The sequence below is a fragment of the Taurulus bubalis genome (assembly GCF_910589615.1).
Source record: "Taurulus bubalis genome assembly, chromosome: 10".
NCBI lineage: Eukaryota > Metazoa > Chordata > Actinopteri > Perciformes > Cottidae > Taurulus > Taurulus bubalis.
The window spans coordinates 26,697,014-26,717,292 of record NC_136598.1 but is presented as its reverse complement, the minus strand read 5'-3'; the positions used below and the strand labels follow the sequence as shown (position 1 = coordinate 26,717,292).

General features: G+C 45.0%; 2 protein-coding genes across 2 annotated transcripts in view; one reads left to right on the top strand and one right to left on the bottom strand.

The window, feature by feature from the left end:
* Positions 1 to 2,375: 2,375 nt before the first annotated feature.
* Positions 2,376 to 7,921, top strand: pou2af1 (POU class 2 homeobox associating factor 1; the record flags this gene model as incomplete). Its single annotated transcript, XM_079224940.1, has 5 exons — positions 2,376 to 2,424; positions 3,194 to 3,321; positions 6,504 to 6,546; positions 7,213 to 7,454; positions 7,538 to 7,921. 5 exons carry the CDS (start codon positions 2,376 to 2,378, stop codon positions 7,919 to 7,921), a joined length of 846 nt encoding a protein of 281 aa, XP_079081066.1.
* Positions 7,922 to 17,809: 9,888 nt separating this feature from the next.
* linc.pou2af1 (lnc RNA pou2af1) overlaps positions 17,810 to 20,279 on the bottom strand; it is a gene marked incomplete at its 5' end in the record, with an annotated part of 5,270 nt that continues 2,800 nt past the window's right edge. Inside the window, 3 exons of the mRNA XM_079224939.1 lie at positions 17,810 to 18,247; positions 19,077 to 19,390; positions 20,193 to 20,244. Of these exons, the coding sequence (XP_079081065.1) occupies positions 17,948 to 18,247; positions 19,077 to 19,390; positions 20,193 to 20,244 (666 nt within the window). The 3' untranslated portion in view covers positions 17,810 to 17,947. The remainder of the gene's footprint in view (positions 18,248 to 19,076; positions 19,391 to 20,192; positions 20,245 to 20,279) is intronic.

Below are 20,279 nucleotides of genomic sequence, written 5' to 3'. Positions count from 1 at the left end.
CATGCGCTGATTGTGTGGCAGTCTGTGTGCGTTCATGTGTGATAGTTTAAACACAACAACATCTTCTGTTCCTTCTCGCTCCAGAGATCCGTTTCAGTTATTTAGACTTTGCATTCACGTGCATTCATTTATGTGCTTGTGTTTTTATTCTTTTGGAACAGAGCTTTCTCTACATCGGGCACACTTCTTTTTCCACAATTTGATTTAAGTTAAGCTAGCGCTTAATATATATGACGATTCATTGTTTGCGCTGTTAGCTGCTAGTCGCCGGCTCAGCTGTCGCCATGTTGAGAGCCGTGTGGAGTGAGTTTACTTTAAAAACACATAAAGACATAAAGAAAGTGCTAGATTATGATTTGTCTTCTTCTTTGTGACGAGGAAAATACAATCGTATATCTGCAATGAAACATTTCCCTTTGTACTAATCCCCAGGCTTTCTCCACACGTGTAACCAGGGCGAACAACATATAGAGTTGCTGACACGTCAATTTAAAGGATGACTTTTAAAGTAACTGAGCCGTGTCATTTCCTGTTGTAAGCGCCACGCTTACAGTCGTGTGCCAAGAACATTCACACATCTTTAGTTACGCTTTAGCCCAAAATGGTTTCTCTAAACCTACACTCGCTCTAAGGTTACACCCAAACCTGTCCATCTCTAAATGAACTCAAACATACTGTAGACGTACACAGATTTCACTCAACAGTTTTCAGTAGATTCTTAAGAGAGGATGGATTTATTTTCTGGATGTATGTAATGACAGTGGCGGGCCGTGGTATGTGTACCTACGCCTGCAGAGCTATAAAGTAACTGTTATAAACAAAAAGTGTATTAAAACAAATGGTAAAAATTAAACCCGGGGAAATACAACCAAACTTACCGTAAAAGTCGGGTTACACGGCACTACTACCTTCGGTCAGTGTCCCCGTTAGTTAGCTCCCCGCTGTAGCCAGCTGGCGTTCATGCTAGTTCCCCGCTAACTTCTGCTCGCTCTTTGCTAGCTCCCCGACAACCACCGAAGATAGCGGGACCAGCCCCAGCTTGTCACCCAACTTGGGCAGAGGGGACGCGGGCAGTAGCAGCAGCAGCGGGGAGCTAGCAGCGGCGCTAGCTAGCGCTGCTCCTAGCTTGCTACAGCGGGACACTGCTGAGTCAGTTTCACATCATGGATTCATCCTCCAAACACACATTTTTTGGGGGGTTTCTCAAAAAAAAAAGAATCTTCCTGGAGTGCAGTTAGTGACAGTGTGGGCTCCGTGGCAGCAGGGGGCGGGGCTTAGCGAACGGTGACTTTGTGCTTCCAGTGCCTTCTTTCTGTGAGGATCTGGTACGTTATCACAATGTGAGAGGACCACTTATCCTCTCTGACCTGTGCAGGCAAATAAATCAGCTGCAGGTGGGAATCTGGACCAGATACCATCAGGACAGTGCCACAGAGGTCAAGTAGAGGGCGGAGGCAGCAACGGGCCGGACCAAAGGTCATCCCTCCGCTGTCACTGGGAACTGTCACTGTGGGGAAAGTGACTGCTGACGATAGCGTGCCTGTGTTAAAAATGACAACACAGCTACTTTATTAGGTTGAGGAATGAAGACGACATCAAGGATTTTATGTAGCCGACGTCAATTTAATCAACTTTTTTCTGGTGAAAGTCCCGTGTTTGAAACATCCATCTATTTATTAGTCCGATGCTGAATGGCTTGGAGCCAGAGAGCCCACCCACTTGTGTTTATGATGCTCTGACCTCGACCCTCACAGGTCAGCAGAGGCAACCGTTCACTCCGGGCGGTTCAGAGCTCCATGCCCGAACTGCAACTCATCCTCTTAAGTTAAATGTATGAGGAGGGGAACCGTAAACAGACATACGCCTGTTCTAATGCGCCACTTTATTCGCCCCGGCCCGGCTCACCACCGGCTCAACCGTACCGCCACCGCCCGTCCGAACATTCAGCATCAATATACGCTCAATATATGTTCTTTTACGGGATAAATCAGATCCAGATCCAGCTCCAGATAAACCTCCGTCAGTTCCAATTCAGCAGAGATTTCCCATCAGCCAACACAACAAACAGAAGCTCCTCTCGGCAGCAACAGGACACGCGTTCATGTTTCATGTAAATCTGCTGCAGCTTTGCAGCAGAAAGTAAAATGCCGTAGGGCGTCATTAGCTGTCAGCACAGTGAAACTGTTCAAATGAATCTGTCACGTTTGGATGGATGTGTGTGTGTGTGTGTGTGTGTGTGTGTGCGTGGCATAAGGAGTGTAACTCTACAGCAGTAAGTGGTCGTTAACATGTCACGGTGGGCGCCCTCAAATTCCTTGTTGTCAGACGAAGACGTGCTCAAAAGCGGACTCTAGAAACATATTGTTCGGGTTGCGATGGCTGCACCCCGAAAAGAGGAAAGCTGCAGCGCGCACCACATGTCAGGTGACGAGAAACAACCAATCACAGCCGGCAGATATCGTGTCTTTTTTCCGATAATTTCAGGGTGAAGTCTAAGCTTCATGTGTTAAAGCTGCATTCTCTCTCCTGACCACCAGGGGGTGACTCCTCTGGTTGTATAGAAGTCTATGCTTCATGTGTTAAAGCTGCATTCTCTCTACTGACCACCAGGGTGCGACTCCTCTGGTTGTATAGAAGTCTATGCTTCATGTGTTAAAGCTGCATTCTCTCTAATGACCACCAGGGTGCAACTCCTCTGGTTGTATAGAAGTCTATGCTTCATGTGTTAAAGCTGCATTCTCTCTACTGACCATCAGGGGTTGACTCCTCTGGTTGTATAGAAGTCTATGCTTCATGTGTTAAAGCTGCATTCTCTCTACTGACCACCAGGGGGCGACTCCTCTGGTTGTATAGAAGTCTATGCTTCATGTGTTAAAGCTGCATTCTCTCTACTGACCACCAGGGGTTGACTCCTCTGGTTGTATAGAAGTCTATGCTTCATATGTTGAAGCTGCATTCTCTCTAATGACCACCAGGGGGCGACTCCTCTGGTTGTATAGAAGTCTATGCTTCATGTGTTAAAGCTGCATTCTCTCTACTGACCACCAGGTGGCAACTCCTCTGGTTGTCTGATAAATATGTCTCTCTCTCTCTCCCTCTCCATTCCTTCCTTCCTTCTCTCTCTCTCTCTCCCTCTCCATTCCTTCCTTCCTTCTCTCTCTCTCTCTCTCTCTCTCTCTCTCTCTCTCTCTAGCGCCCCCACCAGGTCTGGCCCGGTCCAGACCGTACCAAGGAGTCCGGGTCCGAGACCCGGTAAAAGAGCTGCTGAGGAGGAAGAGGAGTCTGGACCCGCAGGGCGCCAGGACAGCGCCCCCTGCTGCGGTGAGGTCACATGACAGTGATCAGGTTTAGTCATGTGATCAGATCCCTCAAACATAACAACAGCTTCACAGGGTTTTGGGGAACGTTTCTTCCAACACTGTTGAACACATTATAGATGGTAGGAACCCCCGTGAGGCCATCAGGTGTGAGCAGTCTGGATCCAGGGGCCTGTGTGTGTGTGTGTGTGTGTGTGTGTGTGTGTGTGTGTGTGTGTGTGTGTGTGTGTGTGTGTGTGTGTGTGTGTGTGTGTGTGTGCGTGTGTGCGTGTGTGTGGGCGGGCCTTAATCCAGGTGTTTTTCCATGACAGTTGCAGCCCTCCGCTGCATGGCTCCAGGGCTGGGCACGCAGCCCTATGCAAAACCACCACACACACACACACACACGCACACACACACACGCACACACACACCGCAACCATCACAATTAGAGAGCCCGAACCTGAACCAAAACATATCAACAAACACAAGATTTTGTTCACATGTATCCATAACAAATACTTTATAGATTTGTTCCCTCAAAACTGGCAACTAATCCTCATGCAACTGTTGAATATGACAAAAGAAGTTGCTTGTTTTTCCTTCAAAAGTCCAGAAACACGTGACATGTCATCCACAAACATCTTGTATTCAAGCTAACGGAATATTTTAAGATCTCGTTAGAAGATTTCTGTTCGTTAAATGACAATAAACTCACAAACCAGATCTTAAAATACTCCGTTAGCTTTATTAATAAGAGATGTTTGTTTGTCTGTTTGGGATGAAATAACAACCGAAGAGTCGTAACTGAAGTATGTGAGTATGCTTTTGAGCTGGTCCACTATTATGAATCTATAAAAACAAAACAATCAATACATATACAGTGAGGAACTTTGATCCGGTCCTGAACCGATCTCAGTCTAGTCCTGGTCCTCTATAGTCTCAGTCTAGTCCTGGTCCTCTATAGTCTCAGTCTAGTCCTGGTCCTCTATAGTCTCAGTCTAGTCCTGGTCCTCTATAGACCTCAGTGTAGTCCTGGTCCTCTACAGACCTCAGTGTAGTCCTGGTCCTCTATAGACCTCAGTGTAGTCCTGGTCCTCTATAGACCTCAGTCTAGTCCTGGTCCTCTATAGACCTCAGTGTAGTCCTGGTCGTCTATAGTCTCAGTCTAGTCCTGGTCCTCTATAGACCTCAGTCTAGTCCTGGTCCTCTATAGACCTCAGTGTAGTCCTGGTCCTCTATAGTCTCAGTCTAGTCCTGGTCCTCTATAGACCTCAGTCTAGTCCTGGTCCTCTATAGTCTCAGTGTAGTCCTGGTCCTCTATAGTCTCAGTCTAGTCCTGGTCCTCTATACCTCAGTCTAGTCCTGGTCCTCTATACCTCATTCTAGTCCTAGTCCTCTATAGACCTCAGTCTAGTCCTGGTCCTCTATAGACCTCAGTGTAGTCCTGGTCCTCTATAGTCTCAGTCTAGTCCTGGTCCTCTATACCTCAGTCTAGTCCTGGTCCTCTATACCTCAGTCTAGTCCTGGTCCTCTATAGACCTCAGTCTAGTCCTGGTCCTCTATAGTCTCAGTCTAGTCCTGGTCCTCTATAGACCTCAGTGTAGTCCTGGTTATCTATAGTCTCAGTCTAGTCCTGGTCCTCTATAGTCTCAGTCTAGTCCTGGTCCTCTATAGTCTCAGTCTAGTCCTGGTCCTCTATAGACTCAGTCTAGTCCTGGTCCTCTATAGACCTCAGTGTAGTCCTGGTCCTCTATAGACTCAGTCTAGTCCTGGTCCTCTATAGACCTCAGTGTAGTCCTGGTCCTCTATAGACTCAGTCTAGTCCTGGTCCTCTATAGACCTCCATCAGTAACCAGACCACCAGAGAGAAGATGGTATGGTTCTAGAGAGTTCTTCTTAAAGGTCCAAAACGTATTGGTTCGGTTTAGGATTTGGGTAAAATTAGCATGATTGTTGTGTAACTTTCATGTAGTGTTGGTTCTGGTGCCCCCTGTGGACTAAATAGGTAGTGTCTCTGATCACCAGGGTCCCTCTCTTTCTCTCTCTCCTCTCTCTCCCCCCTCTCTCTCTCCATCTCTCTTTCCTCTCTCTCTCCTCTCTCTCCTCTCTCTCTCCATCTCTCCCCCCCTCTCTCTCTCTCCTCTCTCTCCTCTCTCTCCATCTCTCTCTCTCTCCATCTCTCTCTCCTCTCTCTCTCTCTCTCCTCTCTCGCTCTCTCTCTCTCTCCTCTCTCTCCATCTCTCTCTCTCTCCATCCCTCTCTCTCTCTCCTCTCTCTCCTCTCTCTCCATCTCTCTCTCTCTCCATCTCTCTCTCCTCTCTCTCTCTCTCCTCTCTCGCTCTCTCTCTCTCCTCTCTCTCCTCTCTCTCTCCATCTCTCCCCCCCTCTGTCTCTCTCTCTCTCTCTCCTCTCTCTCCTCTCTCTCCATCTCTCTCTCTCTCCATCTCTCTCTCTCTCTCTCTCTCCTCTCTCTCCTCTCTCGCTCTCTCTCTCTCTCTCTCTCTCTCTCTCTCCATCTCTCTCTCCTCTCTCTCTCTCTCTCTCTCCTCTCTCGCTCTCTCTCTCTCTCCATCTCTCTCTCTCTCCATCTCTCTCTCCTCTCTCTCTCTCTCTCTCTCCTCTCTCTCTCTCTCTCTCTCTCTCTCTCTCTCTCTCTCTCTCTCTCTCTCTCCCTGAACAAAGACCGTCGTGTCCGTTGTGCCTTTGGGGATTTTTTTAATATCCAGTCACGCAATCAGATCAATTATTGAAAGTCAGTTTGGAGGCTTCCAGGGACTCACTTCTCCAGCCGGCCTCGTGAGGCTCTGACGTGTAATCCTGAGTCCCAGGTATATAATTAACAATACCAGTTGCCAAAAGGGAGACATAAAAGATGCAACGAGATATAATGCTGCAGTAGTTAAGGAGCTCGTCTTCCATCTGTCCGGACGGGCTTTTAACAGTAACCAAAGCACTTCAGTTTTCCTGGATTATTGCATAATTCTGCTCCAGCTGCACATGAAGCAATTAAATAAAGACGCACAAGACAAACGCATCAAGTTCCTACTCGCAGGTGAACACACATAACACACTCTGGCTCGTATCTCAACAACAAGACACTTCACTCACACCTGGGCCGAGTGTAAACATTCATATTTACATGTCAACATGGACAAATTATTGAATTGCTCGTCTCACTTTCTTTGTCTGTCCTTTATTATCCAGGATGTGGTCGCGCATAACACGCAGCCGGCCTTCACGCGAGGAGGTAACAGCTGAGACTCACGCTGTGTTCACACCAATAGCGCTGCGAATTTCTGCAACGCTTTTTCAAACGCTTTTTCAAACGCTTTTTCAAACGCTTTTTCAAACGCTTTTTCAACGCTTTTTCAAACGCTTTTTCAAACGCTTTTTCAAACGCTTTTTCAACGCTTTTTCAACGCTTTTTCGCAACGCTTTTTCGAAAGCTAACATTTTCGAAAAAGCTAACTTTCGAAAAAGCTAACTTTCGCTAGCTCATGTTAGCTTTTTTGCGGCAGAAAGGGGTGTGGCTTTTCTCCGTAGAAACAGTTAGCGTTTCCGCCATCCACCATTGAAATAACCACTATTTCTGCTTTATAAGTGTTGTGGAAGTCCCACAAACGTCAAAACATCAAACCCCATCGTGTCTGGGTTCGTAATACAACTCTGTGTCACGCAAATATTTTTGCCAGAGTTGAAATATTTAAACTCGTACAAATGAGGCGAATTTGACGCCCGCCGGAAATGTGCGTTATTTGCAACCATTCGCGTCGGTGCGTTGACTTTGCGTGTAATCTACTGTGATCTAATTCGCAACGCTTTTGGTGTGAACGCAGCATTATTGATTCCTGTTATAAAAAACGTGTCTCAGTCTCTGAAGCACTCACGCTCAGACTCCTCCCCCGTGGATCAGGCGTGTTCGAGCCGCAGGCTGACGGAGCGCTGCAGACGTGTGCCGGCTGGAGAGCGGCGGCGACGACGGCGACGACGGCCGGCTACCTGCAGACCTCGTGGTCTCCGTCAGAGTACAGCCAGCAGGACGCTCCGGCTCCAGGGCCGGCCTCCGCCCTCAGCGCTGACGTGTACATGCAGACTCTGGGCCCCAGCTACACCATGCTGACCTACACACACACTCCGCTGCTCACCAGCTTTGGGGTGAGTGCAAACGTTAGCTGGGTTTTCTCACTTTATCACCTTCTTTTTGGCGTTGACATTTGGGTCACTTGCTGTCGTTTCAGAGTCTCCCCGTGGGCCCAGGCTCCATCCCCCAGATGGAGTTCTCAGACTCAGGGTTGACCTACCTCCCTTGGGCCCAGCCCATCACCACCATCGCCACCATGCCGAACCAGGTCCAGTTTGGCCCCGGCTCTGCAGCCCCCCCTCTGGTCCACATGCCCTTGTCCATGTCTTTGACCACCTTGATCAGTCAGCTGGAGGCTCCGGCCGCCGATCATCCGCAGATGCTGGACCCGGACCTACGAGGCCCGTCCCTGGAGGAAGATCCAGGGCTGGAGGCGGAGGCCCCGAGCCTCCTGGATACACTTCTGGAGGATGAAAAGGGGGACGGGGAAGAGGGGGACAAAGACTCGTACAGCAGCTCGTTATTCATTTCGAATGCATGAAAGTATGAAAGCATTTTGTTTCTCAGGTTCCGTCTTTAAAGGACACGGTTGAAGTCTATGCTTCATGTGTTAAAGCTGCATTCTCTCTCCTGACCACCAGGGGGTTACTCCTCTGGTTGTATAGAAGTACATGCTTCATGTGTTAAAGCTGCATTCTCTCTCCTGACCACCAGGGGGTTACTCCTCTGGTTGTATAGAAGTATATGCTTCATGTGTTAAAGCTGCATTCTCTCTCCTGACCACCAGGGGGTGACTCCTCTGGTTGTATAGAAGTACATGCTTCATGTGTTAAAGCTGCATTCTCTCTCCTGACCACCAGGGCGTGACTCCTCTGGTTGTATAGAAGTATATGCGTCATGTGTTAAAGCTGCATTCTCTCTCCTGACCACCAGGTGGTGACTCCTCTGGTTGTATATGTGTTAAGTTCTGAAAACCCAAAGTAGTCAGACCCTTTTACACAGCTGAGATAAAGTATATATTCTCATAACTCTTGGGTTTAATCCTGTAAAGATGACTACTTAAATTCTTAAAGTACAAACATAAGTCTTTGACATGATTTGATAGCACAGGAGTTAAAATATAAATAAATCACTTCAACCACTTGAGAAGGTTTTTTGGCTCTTAGGCATTTAGGAATGTGTTGACAAAGTGAGTCACACGTAAACCCTTTTCTCCTGATCTCTACAGACTGATATGTACTTAGGTGCATAATACAAATGGCTGGATTACCAACTGGACAAAGCAGACAACTGGTTTTAATTCAGATTAGTGTGACTTTGTGTGTTATAGAAATATGTTCCACGAAAGCTAAACATTAACCACAAAGACAAACGGACATTTCATGAATCCTCTTCTTCAAGGTGTTTTATGCTGCACATTTTTAGTTTGAGTTTAATCAAATCACCATACAGAAAAACGTATTATCAGGATATGTTACAATGCACGGAAAAACTAATATGTGCAACTGCAGACATGATGGATGCAATCCAAGATTTATTGACCTTTTATTAACCTTTTAAAAACCAACCTGTTTTTAGGCCTCTGCTCGAAAATGTCATCCCCAAACTAAAAAGGGTGTATCTCTGCAACCACTAGGGCTATTTGAATAATGTTGGTTTATAATAAAAGGTACACATGTGAGATTTTGTTCAGATGTGTAAATCTCAGTCTATATGTTACTGGTTTAGAGTAAATGAAGATGACACACAGAAAAAAACGAGGATGATTATTTCTTTGAAATGATGCAGCTGTAAGGTCCAACTCTAACCCACATCATAACTCAATATGTGAACATTCTCTAACCCAAATCATAGCTCAATATGTGAACATTCTCTAACCCACATCATAGCTCAATATGTGAACATTCTCTAACCCAAATCATAGCTCAATATGTGAACATTCTCTATTCGTTATTTGAATGCTATTTGAATTTTCTCATGTTCCAAACCATATATGTGTTACTTATATATTACTTATGGGGTTCAATACATCCAAATACAACAGTTTGGGGCATTTGTTTTTTAAATTCCTACAGTTTTATATAACAATCGCCATTGGTGTTCCATTGGCCACAGCCTATGAACCCTGCATAAAGCGTGACTGACTACAGCGTGACTGACTACAGCGGCGGTCTCGCTCCAGCAGAACGATCATAAAAAGGACTCTAAATGGGATGCGTTGTGAGGTTTGTATTCTGGTGTTTATCTCTTGCCAGATACCGAGACCCCCGGGGGCCTCCACCTCTCCACGACGGAGGACCCGCGTGCTATCGGAGGTGCTGCTCGGGCACGTTGCTGCAGTGCCTGCAGGCCCGCAGATGGAGCACTTTAAAGGGCCTCGCCGATGAGCACGTGGGGGGTTGTCTTCAGACAGCGGAGCCCCAAATCCACATTGGAGATCTGATACATGAGGGCTGATGCCGGGGTCAGAGACGAGGAGAAAACACTGGACTCAGAGGCTCCATGACATGTCTTTACAGCGTTTATCTCTCCTGTAGGTGCTGCAGCGCCCCGAGGACATGGGAACGTCTCTCATGCACTTTAGGAACAGCACACGCTACGCCACGTGAGTCACTGGATAAATCGTTTGCCAAGAATCAAAGAGCGCGGACGATGAGACGCATATTTGTGAATGTTTTACGTGAGCGAATGAAACCTCTTAAAACCCCTTCAAACCCCAAGGGGGGCAGACTGAGCGATTGTTAAATAAAACTGTAAATCACAGCTTGTTTCATGATGAAAAGCCCAAAACTGCTGTATTTGGATGAATTGAACACCATAAGTAATCCACAAGTGAAATATATGGTTTGGTAGATAAGAAAATGTAAATGTCACAAATGTGCCCCAATGCACATTTTGGAGTCCTCGCCTGAATGTTCTCTGTTCTAAACCCTCTCTAACTTTGTTCTGCTTCACTTTATCAAAGTCAACCTTTGCAGAGAGAATGTTCACATATTGTGTTATGATTTGGGTTAGTGAATGTTCACATATTGAGCTATGATTTGGGTTAGAGAATGTTCACATATTGAGCTATGATTTGGGTTAGAGAATGTTCACATATTGTGTTATGATTTGGGTTAGAGAATGTTCACATATTGAGCTATGATTTGGGTTAGAGAATGTTCACATATTGAGCTATGATTTGGGTTAGAGTTGGACCTTACAGCTGCATCATTTCAAAGAAATAATCATCCTGAAAGTGATTTTTTTAAAGGCGGACCTGAAACCTTTTCATTTCTTTCTTAACCAGTAACACATAGACTGATATTTACACATCTGAACGGAATCTCATGGTTTTTAAAGTGATCACAACGAAGGTCCACGTCTCAAAGCAAAGACGGCGTGTTTAGTTAACCGAAGGAAAGAAAGAACTCAAAAAGCTGACTGCTGGAATTCAGATGAACCCTCCAATGCACTTGTATTCACCTGTCCGTCATTTTCTCTTTTCTTTGTTTCTTACCGTTTGGAGTGTCATCTCTATTCTTGAGCTTTTTAATTGTTTCCACAAATATGAATTTGTCATGTCCCGTTACGTGAGCACGTCCCTCCCCCGGGATAGGATCTCAGGTGTCTCCAGGTGTGAGATTTGCCTTTGGGAATGACGGCAAAGTTAGTTAGCTTGGGCTTCATTTCTTTTCACAATTTGTATGTCTCTTGAGTAATTGATCTTATTTCTACTGATTGTTATGCGCTTCATCCCTCTACAGCAGACACGTCTGTGTCTCTGATAGATTAGCATGTGCTGTATGTTTCATACGGTGATTTATGGTATTACATATTCGGTTTCAGTTTGCTTAAGGATGATAAACACATAGTATATAGAATATAAGTAGGATCAATCCACAATGTCTTATTCATCATTTGAAATAAAGTCGGTTTAGAGACTTTGGTTGAAGGAAACAGAAGCAGCTGGTGGTGACTCTTTTTGACAGACAGCATCAGTGACATATTTAGTTTCTCCAATGATTGACAGCAGTGGTGCACATTAATGAACATTTGTAATTATACATGTATGTGTGCCAAACAGACTATTTTGGGGCCGGAGTCCTTTAGTGGGGGAAGTTATCATAAACTACAAATAAGAATTGATCAAATGTTTTGATGCCTCGAGTTTGGCCTTTTGGCCGTCGCCATCTTGGTTTCTTGCAACCAGAACCGACAGAAGAGGTTTTTAGGCCCCAAAAGTGTTCATGAGGTGAAAACATGTGTTAAAGTTGTGAAACAAAAAGAAACACAACTTCCAGTGGACAACACTGTGGTAGCGACCTGTCAATCACCCTGTAGCCCCTGGTGGTCCGGAGAGAGAATGCAGGTTTAAAGGAATAGTTAAACATTTTGGGAAATATTCATATTCACTTTGTGGCCAACAGTTAGCCGAGACGTTTGACATATCACTCTCCTGTCACTGGGTTGAATATGGCAGCAGTTATTTAGCTGATCTTAGAATACGGACAGAAAACGGCGTCTCTAGATTTGGTCACTTCCTGTTCAATGGTTGCAAAAAAAAAGCAAGATGGTGAGGACCAAATTGCCTCGTTTTCTTGAGGTGAAGTCTGAATCAAGTCTAACGAGTGAGCTCAAGAGGTTCTGGGAGGCGCTTCCAGCCGTTACCCTAAGCTAAGCTAACACGCGGCTGGCTGTAGCTTTGCATTAAGCATACAGGTACGTCAGCAGTCGGCTATCAATCTTCTCATCTTATTCTTGGAAAGACGGAGTGTTTCCCAAAAAAAATTCAATAAGTAGAAACCCATTGACTGATCTGCTACAACAGCTTTTTCAAAGAATGTCCCAAAAGCCCAGGAGGTGTCAAACATCTGTACGCCTCAGACAGAAAGTGTGCCAATCATCTGCTCTCATTATTTATTTTAGCCGATGGCATGTTTGATTTATCTTTGTCTTCATCTGGTTCAGACCCTTAAAGAAAGCACGGCACAAACAGAGCGCTTGAACCAGCGCGGTCTTGCTGGAACCCGTTGTTCCCGATGTGAAGGTGATCTCTTAAAGCGACGACGCCACACATCAAGAAAGAGTTCCTTGAGTTTAAAAGAAGCCTGTTGGGTTTCTGTCCCCACTTTTTTAAAGTAATTTGTTCGACAGCTATCACGTGAAGATCATATAGGCAGTTATCTAATACGAGGGTCATTGCGGGCAAGGCGGTTATCCTAGGAATGTTGTGGTTGAATATGGAAGTGGGTTTTCCCCACTGGCGTTACTTTTATTAATCTGTGTCTCAAACCTGTCAGGAGTCTCCAGGCGGTTACTTCTGCTCTTCTGTCTGCTCGTCCTCCATCACTAACACAACTTTGAATGCTGTTCTCATCTAGCATGTGTTGCTATAACTATGATTATTAAACATAACTAAGTATTAATCATCTGTATTAAACATAACTAAGTATTAATCATCTTTATTAAAGGATCATTAGTTACGGTTCTCCCTCAGCTGGAGTGGAACCTGAAGGTCTCACCTCCTTCTCAAACAGAACCCTATTGGTTCTCAGGTGTGTAGTTTGAGGTGTGACTCCTTTCCCACAGCTCCGTTATCAGCTGTGGATGAAAGCTGATGAATGAGTGAATATGAACAGCCCTCCATTCACTCTATAAAGATACCAACACACCACTTATCAGCTGTTGCGACACGGCAGTGTTGTTGGCGCTGTTCTCCGTTCACACGTTCCTTTTCTTCTCCTTCCGGCCTGATAATGTTTTGTTTGGGTTGTGTTTCTGCTCCGTTTCATATCTGTGACGCAACAGTGGAGGATTGTTCTGGGGCGTCACTGGGAAATAATTCATCCTGTTGATTAGATTTGAACAAAAGACAAAAGGATTCGATTCAATGATTCTGATCGTAAAACTTCAAAGGAGAAGGTTAAACATTACTGTACAGTAATACCTGCTCTGGGGTCAGACCTGGTCCTCTATAGACCTCAGTGTAGTCCTGGTCCTCTATAGACCTCAGTCTAGTCCTGGTCCTCTATAGTCAGTGTAGTCCTGGTCCTCATAGACCTCAGTGTAGACCTGGTCCTCTATAGTCAGTGTAGTCCTGGTCCTCTATAGACCTCAGTCTAGTCCTGGTCCTGTATAGAGCTCAGTGTAGTCCTGGTCCTCATAGACCTCAGTGTAGACCTGGTCCTCTATAGTCAGTGTAGTCCTGGTCCTCTATAGACCTCAGTCTTGTCCTGGTCCTCTGTAGACCTCAGTGTAGTCCTGGTCCTCATAGACCTCAGTGTAGACCTGGTCCTCTATAGTCAGTGTAGTCCTGGTACTCTATAGACCTCAGTCTAGTCCTGGTCCTCTATAGTCAGTGTAGTCCTGGTACTCTATAGTCAGTGTAGTCCTGATCCTCTATAGTCAGTGTAGTCCTGGTCCTCTATAGACCTCAGTCTAGTCCTGGTCCTCTGTAGACCTCAGTGTAGTCCTGGTCCTCATAGACCTCAGTGTAGACCTGGTCCTCTATAGTCAGTGTAGTCCTGGTCCTTTATAGTCAGTGTAGTCCTGGTCCTCTATAGACCTCAGTGTAGTCCTGGTCCTCTATAGTCTCAGTGTAGTCCTGGTCCTCTATAGACCTCAGTGTAGTCCTGGTCCTCTATAGTATCAGTGTAGTCCTGGTCCTCTATAGAGCTCAGTGTAGTCCTGGTCCTCTATAGACCTCAGTTTAGTCCTGGTCCTCTATAGTCTCAGTCTAGTCCTGGTCCTCTATAGTCTCAGTCTAGTCTTGGTCCTCTATAGTCTCAGTGTAGTCCTGGTCCTCTATAGACCTCAGTGTAGTCCTGGTTCTCTATAGACCTGCTGCAGTAGAATGAGAGGTGTTCTAAAGGGACCCTGGTGGTCAGAGACACTACCACTTTAGTCCACAGGGGGCGACAGAACCAACATGAAGGAAAGTTACAAACATGCTTATTTTACCCAAATCCTAAACCGAACCAATAAGTTCTGTGTCTGTTTTTATGACTTCCTGTTGTTTTAAAAGTTAAGCATCAAAGTTAATTTGTGACCTTTTCATGAACACCTTGTATACTTTAAGAAGCTCGCTACACTTTAACTAGCAGTTAGTCTGCTTACTATTACAATATCACACACACACACACACACACACACACACACACACACACACACACACACACCTGTAAAAGCTGGTAATAAAACCCTCCCGAGGACCGACCGTCGAGGCCGTGGGCGTTTCTTCCCTGTTCAGGTGCTGCCAGGCTCTGCAAGGGGATTTCCACAAGTTGCTGATTCAGCAGAGGCGTGACCTGGCCAACGGGCTCCGTATAGAAACTCAGATAAACACATGTCGATTCCTCCGATGTTCAACTTTGACACGCTGCATCGGTTTCAGGACCGTGAGCCAGGCAGACAAACGTCTTTAGTTCCCTCGTGTTTGCTTGTTGGGTTCAGACTTGGCAGACTTTGCACATATCACGTTCACACTTGGCACTTTCAGGAACCTGAAGAAGCTTCTCATGTTTTTCACAACTTGATTCAACTTGCCGTTTATAATAATATAAGACGCCAGGGGAAACATATGTCACATACTTTATCCTTCAGATACTGAGTGATGATTTAGAGGCTCGCGGACAAGTTTCAGATGAAGACATGAACAAGAAGAACATCTACACGGCGCCGAGGTCATAAATGCTTTTCACATGTTCCTTGTCACCCAAGATCAAATCTGATAATGAGATATCAACACTAATGTATAGAAGTCTATGTTTTACTTGTTTTTTGTTATGTGTTAAAGCTGCATTCTCTCTCTTGACCACCAGGAGGTGACTCCTCTGGTTGTATAGAAGTCTATGCTTCATGTGTTAAAGCTGCATTCTCTCTCTTGACCACCAGGAGGTGACTCCTCTGGTTGTATAGAAGTCTATGCTTCATGTGTTAAAGCTGCATTCTCTCTCCTGACCACCAAGGGGTGACTCCTCTGGTTGTATAGAAGTCTATGCTTCATGTGTTAAAGCTGAATTCATCTCCAAAGATAACCAATCAGGTAAACGAGGCAACTGAATAAAAATGTTTTTTCTTCAATAAACACATTAATAATACATACAGTATATATAATACATTATGAGGCCTCATGGGACCACATGACCCCCCCAGACATGTTTACGTTCCAGGATAAGGATCAGGCATCAGCATGTAAACCAGGTGATACGTATCTGGAAAACACTGCTCCAGACTGTAGAAGAAAGATGTCACTTTCGCACGTGTGTGTGTGTGTGTGTGTGTGTGTGTGTGTGTGTGTGTGTGTGTGTGTGTGTGTTGACGGTCATGTCTGGTGGTCCACATTCCCGGTTCGTTCACCTTTAGCGCCTCAGAGCTCTGATCTTGTCTCCGTGTGACTCCCAGCAGATCTCAGTGTTGACATTCAGCCTATGGTTGTATGTGGGGGTAAGTGGGGGTATGTGGGGGTAGCAGCTGATGAGGCCTCCGTCCAGGTGAGAGACCACATGGAGCTCCTGTCGGGTTCAGACGGACATGTTTAGGTTTTAGTGTCCGAGTAAACCTCAGGCGATGCGTTGCCAGTCACTCGTTCAGGAAACAAAGCTCTTGTTCGCAAGCAATGCATCATGGGAGTTGAGAGCATCCATAACCTCTCACCTGCACCTGAGAGCCTTCTGGGTAAAAAAAAAAACAGGCCAATAAACACAGAAAACAAGCCGTAAACTTTAGTTCACTCTCCATTTCAAAGGACTTTCTACTAATTACGGGCCGCGTCCCAACATGCAGGCGGCCGGCCGGCCTGCTGCTCATACGCACAGTCATGGGTTCGGGGCCCGGGGCCAACCTTTACAAGGAGGAGGAGGAAGAGGAGGAAGAGGAGGAGGAGGAAGAAGAAGGTCTCCTCTTGTTTCTTTCCTTCAGGTGGAGAACATTCAACTTATTGGGCGAAACAAACCATTTTAATTATCTGAAAAATGCTGAAAAATGCTGAAAAATGGCCTGTTTTTATGAACTCACTCATTTTTATTGCGATACATAGTTTTTTACTGAATTTCTATGGTAACAATAAAGTTATATGACATGAGTCATGCTGACAAAAGTATGGCCCTCTGTAAGACTATATAACTATTTAATTATTATAGAATCACAACCATGTTCTTCTTCAGCAGAACATTGTTTTCATCACCACTCTCAATTCTTTCCACTTTTTTATAGCAAAGAAACTTCATTCAAACATCAAAACATTTCTTACTTTTCAGAATTATTCAACAATTCATGAGACGTTCCTTCAGACTTTGTTCGATGCTTTTCTACATGCACACGAGTAAATAACCAACACAGAGGGAGTAAAACCACAGAATAACCTCTACGCAGACGACACGCAGCTGTCCGTTCCCGCCTGAGGACCCGAGGCCAGGCGAGCTCTGAGGAGGAGAATCCAAAGCTCACACATTATTGTGTCAGAGGTTCTTCAGGTGAATGAAAAGGAGGGCCAACGATTAAAAGTCAGAGCTGAACTTTAAACCACAAAGTCCAGAAATCAACAACCACGTTAAGATTATTACAGAATCAGCCTTTAAATGGTTTATAAACCAGGAACTCCAAATGAGTCAAATTCATCAATTTCCTGCATCTTTGACTTTCCTAATACAATAACATGAAAGTCTCCTCAGTGATGCCCAGCTGGCAGGACTCCAGTGTTTACAGTGTACTGTCTCTTTAAGAACAGATCAAGGATTAAAGGACTTGTTAGACTAAATACTTCCTAAATAATCTATTGAACAGCTGCTGATCAGAAGGTGGATCACATGACTCCAGGTCTCGGTCTTTACTGGTTTCATAATAAAACCTGTAACTGGTTGATTTGATGTAGATTATAGATTAAAGATTAGATATTATATATTAGATTAGAATCCAGTCCTCTCAGGAGTCAAACACTAAGCGTGTTTAATGCTCCACATCTGGAACAATCACTTTTAATAAAGTATTTCTTGTCGTGTTATAATCAGTCTTATTCCATTTTAGTTGTTTCTATTTTCTACTTTCTTGGATCTTTCTGTTTGAAATGTCCTTTTATTAATGTTTGTTTGCCTTTTCCTGTTTTCTGTGAAGCTCTTTGAACTTCATTGTTGTGGAATGTGCTCATCCATAAACATGCTCTGCTCGTTGTATGACCTCTGACCTCTTTCATCCACTTTGCTGAGCGAATCTCGGGAAATAAATCACAGTATTAACTCTTTAATGAACTGGTTAGTGGGACCCAGTTCATGGAGCTCAGCATGAAGTCTAACTCTTTAATAAACCAGTTTTCAGCGCTTTACTTCCTACAGGTGTGTGTGTGAGTGTGTGTACGTGTATGTGTGTATGAGTGTGTGTGTGTGTGTATAAACTCTCCTTTCTGTTTTATGACTCAACACGACATAGAAATGGATTTTAAACACATTTTATTCAGTACAGCAACACGGTATATGTATGAAAATAGATCTTAGGAGTAGAAAAGGGCTCGTTGGTATAAAAATAAGGGCCATCATCATTCATATCCATCATGGAGGCGATGCAGAGGAGACGTATTTACAGACGAGGCTCATCATAGCACGTTGTAGCACAGCTCAGAGCTCAGGTCCCTCCTGAAGCAGGCCTGGTCCGGGCCGGCGTACGGGTAGTCTGTGAAGTAGGGCGCGTACTCGTCCTGGGGGCCCGAGAGGCCGTCCTGGGGGTCCGGCCAGCGGGGCCCGTCCTGCAGGCCGCAGGGCTGGTACAGGAAGGGGCAGGACTCCATCCGGGTGGGGGAGTCGTAGCAGGAGGAAGAGGAGGAGGAGGAGAAGGAGTCCTGAGGCGAGTAGCCGCTGGGGTCCGCCGGGTGGCCGAGCGGAGAGGAGCAGGGGCCCTGGAGAGACGGTGGAGGGTAGAGGGGGTCTGGGGTTATTTTATTTTATATTTGGAGCTGTGTTTGAGAAATGTGTCATGTGGTGGAACTCAAACTGAGGGATTTAGTTTGAGTTTGCAGTGAATTATTGATTTATTGTGCTGCTGAAATAATAATAATAATAATAATATATATATATATATATATATATATATATTGATGAATGTATATATATATATATATATATATATATATATATTGATATATATATATATATAATTTTTTTAAATATATATATGCATTTATGTATATCAAGATATATATTGATATATTGATAAATATATAGATGTTTGTATATATGTATATATATATATAAATATTTTAAATGTTTGCATTTTTTAAATATATGTATATATATATATATATATATATATATATATATATATATATATATATATATATATATATATATTGTTTTATTTAACTTATTATAAGTCACTTTGGATATTTATATATATATATAAATAAATACTTATTTAATTAATTTAATTTAATTATTTTGTTCCAGCAAAGCTCGTTATTATAATATATATTATTTTATTCCATGAACAACATTAAACAACGTTTTAGCTCCATACTGGACTCTCAAACGTTTATTTAAATCTATATAGTTCCATGTCCTCTGAGGCGGAAGAAGATGTTTATGATCATCTTTCAGCCTTTCAGCCAACATCTTTTCTGTGTGTTTCTGCAATAATAACAGAATGATTTTACAGGCGGCGCATGCGCCGAATACACCAAACACCATGTCCCCAAGTAGTTCGGTCACGTCAGGCGGCGCGTCACCTACCATCCCGCGGCCGTAGTAGTCCGCGTCAGAGGAGAGTCCGTGGAAGCAGGGCAGCGGGAAGGCGGGAAGCGGGGGCAGGCACGCGGGGTAGCCGCCGCCGCCGCCGCCGCTGTTGTGGTGGTGGTTGTTGTTGTTGTTGATGATGTTGATGCCGGTGTAGCCGTTGCCGGGCAACATCATGTCCTCGAACTGCTGCTGCTGGACGTCGCTGAAGCCGCCGCGCGGCATCTGGACGCACGAGCCGTCCGGATGGAAGGCGCGCGCGCCGCAGCCCGGCGCGGGAGCAGCGGGAGGGGGCGGGGCCACCGGGCGACCTGCGAACGCGCGTTGAGAAAACAGCGTTAAATATAAAAAATTAAAAATACATATATATAAAATACAGGAATCCCCGATTAAAATGCCGGCTGGAGCGCCACGCGGCTCTGGTGTACGTCCGCCACACACCGGCCGCTCTTAAAGGCGTGAAATAGACCCGCGCAGGGATCTGCTGCGCGTCAAAGTGAGGCGTTTGAGGCTTCTCGGCCTAAATAAATCTCCATAGAGAACAGAAGGAGGAGAGCCGCCACAGCCCTGGTCTCTGTATGGCGGAGGACCACAGGAAGACATTTAAATAGACCCATAAGCTCTCAGTGATGTCATGATGCATTTAAATGCAGCCTCATGGTTTATAAGAGGGATCGAGCCTTCAAGGGTTCATAGTGTACTATGTTGGTGTTGCGTTCAGGTACTGGTCTGGTAGTATGCTGGGCCCGTGTGAGTATACTGGTTCTGATGGGAGCTGGAGGCCAGGACTTTACTGGTTTTTAAACTTTTTTTTTATGAATCCAAGTAGAGCCTCTGCAGGTGTGCTGCGGCCGACAGGGCGGATTGATTCCAACACGTTAAACAAGGGGATCCGTGTGTTGAGGCTGGATTATGTGCTTTATTTATTTTATTTTGCTTGGATCATTGCAAACACAGGTGTGTGTGTGTGTGTGTGTGTGTGTGTGTGTGTGTGTGTGTGTGTGTGTGTGTGTGTGTGTGCAGCAGTGATTTAGGGATGCAGCAGCAGGAGAACATGCATTTTTAATTAGTTTATTTAACTTCAGATGGACTTTTATTATGTTACCATCTCACCTGTGAACGTGGACGCGCACAGATCCTGAAGGTCCGCGCATGCCCGAGAGATCTGATCACCAGGAGAGAGAGAGAGAGAGAGAGAGA